At 37.1% G+C, this 12613-nt stretch overlaps 1 protein-coding gene across 1 annotated transcript; it reads right to left on the minus strand.

Moving 5' to 3' along the window:
• Positions 1-1370: 1370 nt before the first annotated feature.
• LOC135608493 (uncharacterized) lies at positions 1371-12046 on the minus strand. The gene is made up of 11 exons (XM_065101426.1): positions 11599-12046; positions 10692-10841; positions 10132-10296; positions 9425-9577; positions 8855-9007; positions 6901-7062; positions 6523-6711; positions 4888-5062; positions 4609-4801; positions 1940-2087; positions 1371-1725 (listed from the first exon to the last, which is right to left on the minus strand). The coding sequence occupies exons 1-11, from the start codon at positions 11798-11800 to the stop codon at positions 1679-1681; spliced, it is 1737 nt and encodes a 578-aa protein (XP_064957498.1). The 5' UTR covers positions 11801-12046; the 3' UTR covers positions 1371-1678.
• Positions 12047-12613: the final 567 nt, after the last annotated feature.

Here is a 12613-nt window from a genome sequence, read left to right on the forward strand (position 1 = left end):
TTTTAGCTCCATAGAGTGATGCGAAGTGTCAACCGGTACATCACCTAAGAGTTACTCGGGTGGCATATGATTGGATGAACCTTTGAGGTAGTATCTAAGATTGATTCAGTGTCTTGTTCTGTAATAATGTCATGTGAGCACTTGTAAAGACTTTTGATCGTAGTGGACCACCTTAGATTCTTTGTCACGTGATCGTTCAAAGCTTATGAAGTTTATGTTTATAATTTACATTATCTATCAAGTGTTTGATGAAATGACTGTTTATATATCCCGAGTTAAACGCTTTATCCAATTTGTATTCTCTTTTGTAGGTCTTTAAGAGACTATAAGATGTTTAAAAAAGACTGACACTTTGCAGACAAACATACAAGCATGCCACACAACTTTGGTAAAACCTATTAAGTCCATAATAACTTAGGTGTCATGTGTGTCTAATCGATCGAGCATCCATGTCATACGATCAACACAATGCGACGTCACCTATAAAAAGGAACCTTCTAGCACCGACTTAAAATGTCAAAAGGATAATTGTTGAGAAAACCTTCAACTTAGTTTTGCAAGAATTCGACTCCATAAATTGTGACTAGCAAGAAGGCCATCTTAAAAAAGATCACTCGCACTAGCTCGAACAATCACAACCTGATTTATTAATAAGTTTTAATGAATCATGCAAAAAAGACATGTTTTATATAGCTTACACACAAGACAACCACATCTGTTCTCTGTATTCGTTTTTAAGTTATGGTTTCCACATGACGAAGTAATCATATCACGTCATCACTCTCATCGTTTACAAACAGGTGCGAGACTGTCCACACTTGAGCAGGCTGTGTGTAATTTACCAAACTTTCCCTATCATTTCCAAGACTCCCAACAGTGCAAAGATACGAGACAATGGCTCTAAAGAACACAAAGCACATCCAACTACAACAGATGTAAACTCCATAAACACTCCTATCAGCATCTGACAAGTCAGAGATCATAACAAAATCCAGATGGATTCTCCTCTTGATGCCCTCATTGTTATGGAAACACAAATTCCTCCAATAGATGATGCATCAGTTGCCCTTCTCAGCTGCCAAACAGATCAAGACATGCATAATCTTTGTGTAATTTATCATCATTCTTGGTGTACATGTCCTGTTCTACAACATTATGAGCTTCCATGAGTTCTTGCACCTGCAACAGAACATTTACTGCCACACTCCACAGCAATTGTTAACCAAAAATTGCCACTAAACAATGCACATTTTTAGGAAGCCCTAGATATAAGATAAGCTGTTGCTAGCTCATTCGTCGGATTAAACACCACCAGAGTGCATCGAAAGAAATGTCGATGTCTGACATAGCGTCCCAAGTAGAAAAAAATGTGGTCATGAACATCCCTTCTTGACTCTTAAAAGAGATCATCTCAAGGCAAGTGATGACAGTGAAGGGTTCAACCTGGGAAGAGCTGCTCCTGGTTGACTAGTAGTGCATTCTCAAAGTAAATATATAAAAATCTTCTACATTTGTACCAAAAAAGATACAAATTTAGCCATACAACTTGAAGTCAGGTGACCATGCCTGTGATGTTTAAGCTTCACACAAAGGGGAATTGCCATTCCCCTGTAAGTATGTTGCACCTGCTCACTCCTCCAAAAGCTGTTAAAAAGCCCAAGTAATTCAAATTCCACTACTACGTTGTTTGTCCATTACTTGCGGTCGTGCCCTGCTCTTTATAGCCTGGGAATGGTGTGAAAGTAACGAATATAATATTGAACTATCTACTAAAAGCATCATCCTACTTCCAATGGTAATCAATGAACAATGAGTAACAATTGTGTATTATTACTAGGATTGGGATTCTGCTTCTAGTCAAGCAGAGTTTTCTAGTACATTATGCAGGTAATAAATGTAAAAGCTCCATAATTAAACTAAATCAAAATGAATTTCTTGCCTTGAATCAATAATGAGGATTGTGCTTCAGCTGAAATTGACAAATTCCCAGAGAAGGTCCGATCATTTGGAGGCTTTGCACCGTCAGAGGCATCATTATTCACCGTGTCCATAAACATTCTAGATGACTGATCTACATTCCATGAGGCCTATGGAAAATAAAGGTCAATTTCCTCCTATGACAGTGATCAGTGGATTTTGTAGGAAATAAAGTCCAGCTCCTGCAAGTTAGTCTACTTATAGGGACAACACTAAAGTACGCAAAAGAGAGTCGAGGCAGAGTACTATCAGGAAAATTGAGGCTTTGATCCTATCACCCCAAAATCTGTCATGGAGGCTCTAAATAAAAAAATCAGCTCTATTAAATATAATCTATGATGTTTAAAATCTCGACAATTTTTTTTTTACAACATTCTATCAAATACATCAACAGAGGAAAAATAAGCAGTTTTAATGTCCTGGTTTGGTTTATTAAAATAAACTGAACTTTTGTATATATTCAAATTTTTTTGTTTAAAAATAAGCAGTTTTAATAAACTGGTTTATTAAAAATAAGCAGTTTATATCAGAATCAATTATTTCAATCATCAACTGCAGTAGCTGAAATTGTAATTCCAAGTATGATACTTTGTACACGTTCATTTTGAGTTACTTTGATGTACATACCACTTATTTTCAAATTACATAATTTTATTGTTTTTTCTGAATGCTCTTATATATAATACCATGTTTAACAGAGCTGATCTCCAATTTAGAGCCTCTATCATTGATTTCAAGGTGATATGATTGGTCTCAATCCTCTCAACAGAGTTCTAGTTCATGTCTTTATACACGTGAACCATAAGATCAAATGTATTCATAGAAGCATGCAACATAGAAAATCCAACCAATACAAGGAAAAAAGAATTGTTTCAACAATAAGTTTTACAATACTACAGTTCAAACCTTCCCTTCATGAAAGGATCACACCTATCTCAGGGTTTTCCAAAATAATTTTTTATCTCCTTATTTTAAGCATGCTGAAGGAGATTGATTTAAATATTTCTCCATCAGAGAAAGTTTAATACATTGAAATCATCTCTATAATTTTGCAACCCCGATGTATGTATGTATTGGTACATAACGAAAGTGGCCATATGAGGTTTAGATCTGGGATGACTGAAATCATCACACATTGCATAAAGCTTCCATGTAACACACAAGTATATTTGGGAAGAAGTAGCAATATACAAGTAATAATTGTTGCTCCGTGATTTCAGAAACTACAAAGGCCATCTCTTTGGTGGTTCTATTCAAGGTTTGAAATATCGTACCGTATCGACGTTTCGACATTCACTCGGTACGGTACGATACAATATACCAAGCGTTATACCGCTCGGTATATATATATATAATTTGGCGACGTCGCCTCTCACTTCTCCCCAAGCAGGGTGACGTCGCCTCGTTTTTATATATATAAATTTTTAAAATATTTTATATATATAAAAGATTTTTATAAAAGGTGATGTCACATCGCCTCAGTGACGTCACCTTTATATATATATATATATACCGTCCGGTAACGGGCGGTCCGTGTACCGATCAGCTGACAGACCGATACGTATCACCTGATACGGGCGGTATTATTCGAAACTACATACCTTGGTTCTATTAAGCCTTATAACAAAGCTCACTGTTGGAAAAATCTATTGTCACTAAGCCACTCCTAAAACTCTCGTGAAAGAAACTGAAGGGCAACCAGAAACCAACATAGATGCTCTAAACAGTAGTCACTGGATAATGGGACCGAAGAAGTCGTTGTTGATCTGATAATAGATAGAAGCATAGGTTAGGGATGCTAACTAATCAAGAATCATCAATGACTGCTCCAGCTTCTATATGCATAAACTAAGATTTAAGTTCCTAGCAACTGGATGTACAAAGAAAAAAGCTCCATAATAATTCAAGTATAGAATCTGAAAGATAAGCAAACTATAACACTGTGGTGACCGAGCCTGTGCATAGGAGGGAAATCATGGCAAGTAGAAAGAAGCTGATATGGTCCTGTTCTGGAACCAACCCAAAGGAAACAATCTAAAAGATCTTGACAATTACTTCTGCTGATTAACAGTATTAGTCAACAGTGTCTTTTTTATTTTTTTGACAGCATTACATGAAGCAATCCGAAGAAAATATATATCCCCAAATAGTTGGGACGTTATGGTTTTGTTGTTATTATAGTATTACGTGAACCAAGATAAATGATCAGCTATTATAAAAAATATATAAAACTGGAGAACAAAGGGTTGATAATGACTGGCAATGAACTGATAGATCCTTTACAACAGTTTTAAGCCTGTAACTGAAATTCTCAAATGAATGGTTGCTAAAAGCCCAAAAGGACAGGAACCACACGAACAGAGGACACTATATAAAAATATACAGCATATATCATATCTTAGAAACTTTCTGGCTAAGGACATCAGGCAAACTTACGTGGGTGAACTGGGATCAACCTAGAACAAATCAAAGCAAATCTATGATCATAAAATATGTGGAGTTTGTCATCATAACATTTTTTTTGTGAATAAAAAATGCTTTTACATCCGGTCACTCAATATGAGTTGACAGTGGAAAGAAAGCAATTAGAAACAGTCATGTGACATTACAGCAGGATTGTAACTGGCATACCTTTACAAGAGTTGAATTCATCAAATTTGAACTTGGAGCTTCGACCAATGGCCTACATACTGTTGATTCTTTTGCACTGGAACTATTAGGCTGCCCATGGTCTGAGCTTTTCCTTACCTCAACTGGTGCATTGGCTACACAAATAGGTCGGTCCATGTTCCCTTTATCACTCATGTTGTCAACAGCTGCTCTCCTGTTTACAGCATAACAAAAATTTGCCAGCAAGAGACAGATGAGATGAACCTCTAAAGTTGGACAAAACAGAAAGCAATTTCGTACTTTTTGTGGTAAGCATGATTATCTTGGCTAAGGTTTGATGTGCAAGAGAACAACATGCCATGGAGCAATTTTCCATCAATGATTGTTTCAATTGCATATCCATATTTGTTTGAATTCGTAACTCTGGCCTCAAATGTAATTTCTCCAGTTGGCTTCAGATCAGATATCATTGTGCCTGCATAGCAACAAATATCAGAGCCATGTATTTCATAATATCCAACTATCTGACTGGAAAAAGTATGAAATTTTGGCTTGCTTCCATATAATTTATCTTTGGTGCATGAAAAGCAAAAGCCTAGTGATGATCTCATGTTTTTATAGCTGCATGCAATTCAATTCAAGAGCCAATGATTGAAGCATACAATTTTCGTGTACCTAATAGGACATTCCAATCACTGAAAGCATGATAAACCAAGATGTTGGCCTGAGTGGAGTATTATTTTTTATAATCCACTAGTACAGTATCTATATACACATCAGTGGTAGAACAGACTGGAATAGATATTAAAGAATTAGAGTTAGCAAGTATTTACATATAGGAACAAGAGTCATTGAAACACCAAACAAGGTCTTGTTTGCTTCCACACTGTACTCTTAATGCAGGAGAATTTGGAAAGATGGTGCATCAAATAAATGTGACAAAGAGAGGAGAGGAGAGAGTTTCATAGACTGCTGGAGTTTTTTTTAATAAACAGGCTATCTGACTAAGAATCTTTAACTTCCAAATAACAACCTAGTAACTTCTGGAATAGATTTTACAGACACGTCGAGTTTCTAATTAATCTAGCCATCCAACCCACTGGATTTTACATAGCTATAATAAATTCTTATAGAACTTACAAATAATACTGACAGTTTTGTCAACAATATCTGAGATAACCAGCTATAGTTTTGTTCAAACTTGCTCTATTAAATGAAACCCACCTTATTCAATTACTTTGGTTTTTAATTTATATATTTAGATTTTTATAAATTTGGAGTTCATTACCTATCATTCATCAATTAAAATTAAAATTAAATAAATGTCGACTTGAATACCTTAATAGTGATAAATCACTTTGCAGAATGAAGGAAAAACAACATAACAATTAGATTTTTTTTAAAAAGTAGTCATTTTATTTCTATTTTTCCTTACATGCTGTTAACTACCAGAATATGTAGTTTTTACAACCTAAAATAGTTGTGAAAGAGCAGTTAACTACCAGAGTATGTAGTTTTTACAACCTAAAATAGTTGCGAAAGAGCAGAGTGCTGGGTTATATCCAACATTCTCTATGCCAACAGTTCAATAAATATTGAGCATTAAACCAAGAGAAACCCCACAACCTAAGTTATTGAATCTGTATAATGTTCTTCTTCCTAAGTAACTTGAAGAACATGTGAGGAGAAACCGAGCTTTAGTATTGCTAACCACTGATGCAACCCCAGACGATCACAGATAAAAAAGAAGGTTCAGTGATGATCAAAAAGTATAATTATTCCAATGGTATATTCCATAGTAGATAATTAATTTATTTAATACCAGCTCGAATGATATAAAACAAGGGCATACTTGATAGTAAAAACCTTTTTTACTTTAAACTGAAATGTTGCTGCAAGCCAGCATAATTGAGATATTCACATATCAAGTCATACCTGCCTGATCAGTTTCTCGCAGATGGTCAGCGTGTAAGGAATCAGAGATCATCTGCTTCTTCAAAAAATAATTATTCTTTAATATTCTTTGACTGGGAAGATAATCTTGTCGGCACTTTTTCCTCAACTCTCTCCTTATTGAGAGCTTTGCGGGTCTCTGATCACATAGTCCATTCAGAACTGGCATATCTGGCAAAAGATCAAATAGCAACTGGTGAAACAAAAATACAAATATACAACTAAAACCAATTAATCTGGTGAAGAATGAATGAGATGCTTGTAATACAAGAAACATATAGAGGCAGAAAGAATCACAGTAGACATTCCAGTCAAAATCCCATATTCAATCCTGTTTGTAATAAGACAGCAAAGGCTAACCTGTATGCAAGTAATACATGTCATCAAGTGCCTCAAGTGATTTATTACATCCACCCAGGAAGACTATAATTCCTTTTCTTTCATCCAAGCAGTCACCGGCTACTGAAAATCGAGCAGAGGGGCCCCGGTTTTCTGGTATGACTTTGCTCCAAGAACGACTTTCTGCATATCCACCAGAAAAGCACTTACTCTTCAGTTGACAGAAACTAATCACTTCAACCGAAAAATACAGACTTGAATACATTGTTGATATAACCAAGACCATCATATAAATTTCTGAAACAAGACCAAACCACCAAGATTAAGCGTCTTGTTGTAAATCTTAATGAAGTCTGATGAGCTAAAGAACATCTTGAATCAACTTATTCTGGAAAAGCATTCAAATCCTACAAGGTTCTGCAATATTGCAAAATATTAAGGCCTAGATTATCGTGCAGTTTGAGATTCAGATGATATCAATATGTTTACATGTGCAACATGCTAGAGCTGCATTACAGAATGGATAGACACATCAGACGATTAAAGGTTGAACTACTATGTCCAACATGCTAGGCATTGTCATGCCTGCATGGACACCCTTTTTAGAGACTCAAGTAGAAAAGGGGATTCGAATATGAAAAGAAGAAAGTTGGCAAAGATTATCTTTTACTGTTGAAGGGGAATTAACTGTGAACTACTATGTGCAACATGCTAGGCATTGTCATGCCTGCATGCACACCCTTTTTAGAGACTAAGTAGAAAAGGAGATTCGAATATGAAACAAAGAAAGTTGGCAAAGATTATCTTTTATTGTTGATGGGGAATTAACTATGAAAAATTAGAACATTTGGAATGGTAATATTTTTGTAATGTCAACAGCTGGGCAAAATAGCCACCTAACATTTGCAAGACTAGGCAAGATCAAGAAGAGTACATTAAACCAAAGTAATCATCTTGAGTAAGTGGGGACACACACACAAGTTGATGCTCACAGAAAAATCCATAGGTGTCAGATTTAAACCAAAAACATTATAACTCCAGCTATTTCCATCAAGCTACAATTAGTTGTGCATCAAAGGGTCAAATGCAGAATCGTATTTCCTTTAGTATGGTAAACCTCAAAGGCTTGTGGTTTTTCAAGATCATGTTAAACTACTAATCCAGACAACTTAGCCAAAATGAGATGGGAGTTTGATGGTTTATTGCTCAAATTCACTTAAACTGTAATACAATCACTTTGCATTTAGATAATTTAAGCTATTTTTGTGCTATATTCAATGTTACCTCAAGCATATAAAATGAGGCAACCCTGGTTCCTCACTGCAGTAATGGGATCCTGATGGCTGACATGTTTCTATCTCAAGCTAAAGATTTGTTACCTTCAAGTGCTAACTGCCAAATTTATAGTTCCAATAATAAAATCAACACTTCGATAAGTCAGAACATAACCCTGAAGAAAATATTTTCCTGAAATTAACTTTTGTATATACCATGAAAGGAAAAGAGTTAATTGTTTTGTGGCATGTCAGTTCATGGATATCCTTTCCAGTTATCCTACAACCTAAGTAAGGTGTTTCTAGTCTAACACTATCATCATTTTTAAATTTTCTTTTCAGCCACATTCCAAGTTATGTGTCAAGTATTATTCTTGCTATATATGAAAATACAACCAAACCAAAGAAAAAATAAAAAAAGAACAGACTAATGATTTATACTGCGGAGGATGCATTTTTGATAGAGTAAATTGCAAACATGAACAAAGTAAACAAAAAGGTTATCTTTGCAGATGATGCAAAAATTTCAATATTTGCACAGGATGCCAAATGTCATTTTGCCATCAGTGGAACCTTAACCAATCCCAAAACAAGAACTTAACAGTTCTAATAGTTCATACAGCAGAAGATGCAATGTTCAATGGATTACCTAGCCAAAGCAAGCATGGTAGACTAGTAAGATTATTCAATAAATTACTTACCAACATTTAGGACATAAAGGTCATCATAAAGGTTTCTAGCATCTGTAAAACCCCCAAACACAAATAAGTTACTTCCAAGCGCCACAGTTGTATGCCCAGCACGTGGTGGAAATATCTTTCCTGCAGTTTTCATAGGCTCCCATGCAAGTGTGTCTGTTGGAGATTGATACATGTTAAATTAGTTGCCTTAGAGGAGATGGCATTCACTTCCACAAACAACTTCAGCTTCTCCAAATGGAAAATTGATCTTTATGCGGTAACTATAATTTGAAGCAATAAAACAAACTTGTCCAAATGTTACTAACATATGTCATTTACTTCTGAGGAGGAAAATATCACTAGATGTTCCATTCTTAATATCGTGAATGTTACATTTCACCAAACACCTTAAGACAACAGATTGTACCCCTATTGAAAATCAATGAATAATGACACAGTGGTTTTATCATTAGAGAAGCACTAACATCAATATTTCAACTTAATCACTAATGAGAGATATATATCTAATATTAAAAAAAAAAGCACTTTATTGACATTATCATGTATAAGACATGGATTCAGAGGAAAAACCTGCATTTAGTATGTGAACATCAGCTAAATAGAAATCTGAAGAATCTTCACCACCAAGGACTATGATTTTGTTCTTCCACGATGAGCAGCTATGACAATCACGGGCAGAAGGTGGAGTGCCAGAAGTCACAGCACGTTCCCAAGTTAGTGTCTCTACAATGCCATACAAAACAAGTACTTCCAAATTTGAGATACTTCAACAATGACCAAGATGAGGACATCAACTATAATTGAAGGTGCTAAACACATGCTGCTACTTAAGCTTGATAGGAACTTAAACGAGCCTTGGATAATATTTTTTGATAATCAAAGCACTTATTATTAAACACAAAATGCCTCACTTTTATTGAATGAACATCAACATTCTTCCCATGAAAATGTGCAAACCAGAACAAGTGCTTTTGAGAAAAACAATATGTAATGCATCACTATGGACTTCTGCAAACTTAAGTAGCTACCTAACAATAACTTGACAAACAAAAAGTGAAGTTTTCCATAAATTATATATAATAAAAAAATCGAATATTGAGCAAAGATTTAACCAAATGGATCTTCAGGTTCAAATAATGAGCTAAAACAACACAATGGCAAATGAAGACAGTTCTAAACATGTCCTAACAAGAAAAACATGCAAATTTGTTCCAATAATTTCCTGTTAATTCCTAAAAACATTACAAAGTTGAGAAAAATTGATTGAGAAAATTTGCCTGTATCCAATATGTAAAGATCATTAAAATACTTCTCTTCATGGGTCACAGATTTGCCACAGCCACCAAAAATGAAAAGCCTCTTGTCAACAAGCACAGCAGTATGTCCTTCACGTGCATCTGGTCCCTCACCATTTAAGTTTGGCACAATCCACGTGTTTGATGCTGCACATACGATCAGCGGAAAAGATCAAACTGATGAAAGTTTCTGATTTCATTAGCATCAAGAGTAAAGCTTAGAGACAACTTTCCATCTCCATTTGATAAACGTAGAGCAACAAGCAGATTGAGGTAAACTACAGAGCTCTTGCAATCAAGAATCAAGATAAGAGTTTAGCAACACCATAATATGATGTTTCTCCATTTGATAAATGAAGGGCACACAAGCAGATCGATGTAAACTATAGAACTCTTTCGATCAAACATCAAGATAGTGTTTAGCAACCACATAGAGAAACAATGATCAAACAGCAAAATGTTCCTTTGAGATGTCTAAATCGATAAAATCAATTGTCATCGCAGTTTCATTCAAAAGGATTGTGAATGATGAGAATACTTACAGGTGTCCAGAATATGCATGTCCTTGAGAGGGTTCTTTCCATCCGTTCCCCCAAAGACAAATAACTTATCACCAACTGTGGTACAACTGTGGCTATCCCTTGGTGAGGGTGGAACACCCTTCAACATGGGTTTGCTCCATGACTGCTGAACTGTGGAACACATCTTACACGAGGTCATGTCGGCATGTTTTTTCTAAAAACAAGAAAACAAATACTCCAGCAAGAAGCAAAAGCAGAAGACACATAACGTGAAATCTAGAATGCATGAAGACTAAAAACTTTAGGTTTGTCTAGAACCCCTATTTCGGCAAAATAACACTAAATTAATAATTTAAAATTTGACGATTGATCAAATTAACAAAAATTAACGAACACGCTCGAAAATCCGATGAAATCCTATATAGACTTACAATTTGACACAATAGCAAAGAAATCTACATACTCTCCAAGTAGACTGTCGAAAATGGCAGACAAAAAGAATGTGCAATTCAAGAGACATCAGTCAAATTCACTTCGACGTGTGAAAAAGCTTTCTTGAGAAGGAATGAGAAAGGAAACTACAGTTTATTTGGAAGGGTTAAAAAGATAAGTGGCGTTTAACACACCAAAAAAAAAAGTTATGGAAACAATATTTCGAATCCAAGCGCTGTTAGCTAAGAAAAATGAAGAAAAAATAATCCTTTTTTAGTACCAACACCTCTAAACATCGTCGCCATCATCATCGCGGTAAAATTCGTGATCACATTGACAACTTACACTGACTCACCACAAGACTAATCCAAGAAAAGGGATCTTTCAGCTGAACATTCGAATCAAAACCCTATCCGAAATCAGAAAGAAGCAAAGGAAACGGCGCAGTAGAGAACAAAGCGAGAGAGCAAGCTCCCCGCAAGGAGCCACCACCCACCGGTGTCAAAGACGTGAACATCGTTGGTCTGGCAGTTGTCGCGGCCGTAACCGCCGAAGACGTAGAGGTACCTCCCTCCCTTGACGGCGTTGCAGGTGTGGCCCCACCGGACGCCCGGGCCGCAGATCCCGCCAGCCTCCGACGCCCCCTGGTCGGCGGTCTCCTCCGCTTCCGCGTCTGCGTGCACCAACTCCCACCACATCTCCAAAAGAGATTCGAGCAAAATACGGATCCCTAAGGAGGGGGAGAAGAAGGACTCCAAAGACTTTAGCTTTAGGGTTCCTTTCCCTTCTCAAATGAGATAGAGAGAGAGGAGAGAGAAGAGAGAGAGAGAGAGCGGCGTGGGATTTGGAGCGAGGCAGAGGCAGAGGCAGAGGCGAGGAAGAGAGAGAGGTGGCCGGTCGAGGTATCGGTGGGTGCTCAGTGTCCGTTCCCTTCTTCATCAGGTTGTCCGCGTCACATTTTATATGGGGCAGTACGAGATTGCAGACCAACGCCGGTGTTGACCCTCCTGTCTACCTCTTTCGCGTTTCCATGCGGAAAAAGGGACCCGCTTTGTTCATGTGGAGGCCACCTGACTTCAACAACCGGTTTAGACTCCAAGGGGGGCCCGCTCAGTACTACATTTCCCAGGACAAAGGTCACGTGCCTCTGACCCTCTTTCCCTCGCGTCCTGACCGTCCGCTAGGTGATGAATGGTTGAGAGATAAGGAGCGTGACACGGCCGAGCTGGAGACTGTTGATTTCAATTTACTGATCCGATGTAATGCGAGTACAACTGAACTATAATTGGGCCCAAGCCCGGTCCAAGCCCAATAAGGAACTCAGATGATCTCGTCCGTTGATTTTTAGGATCTCACGAGATCATCAGGAGTGATTTGCGAGTGTCAGAACGAAAAAAATTTGGCCGACTGAAAGATACCCGCGTGGCCGAATCCCTCCGTGTGTAGCCGCGCGAGATGCGGGTCCACCGTAGTTTCTGTCGCTGCCGCCAATCACAATACAAGTAGAGAGA

Source organism: Musa acuminata, chromosome BXJ2-3, assembly GCF_036884655.1.
Source record: "Musa acuminata AAA Group cultivar baxijiao chromosome BXJ2-3, Cavendish_Baxijiao_AAA, whole genome shotgun sequence".
NCBI lineage: Eukaryota > Viridiplantae > Streptophyta > Magnoliopsida > Zingiberales > Musaceae > Musa > Musa acuminata.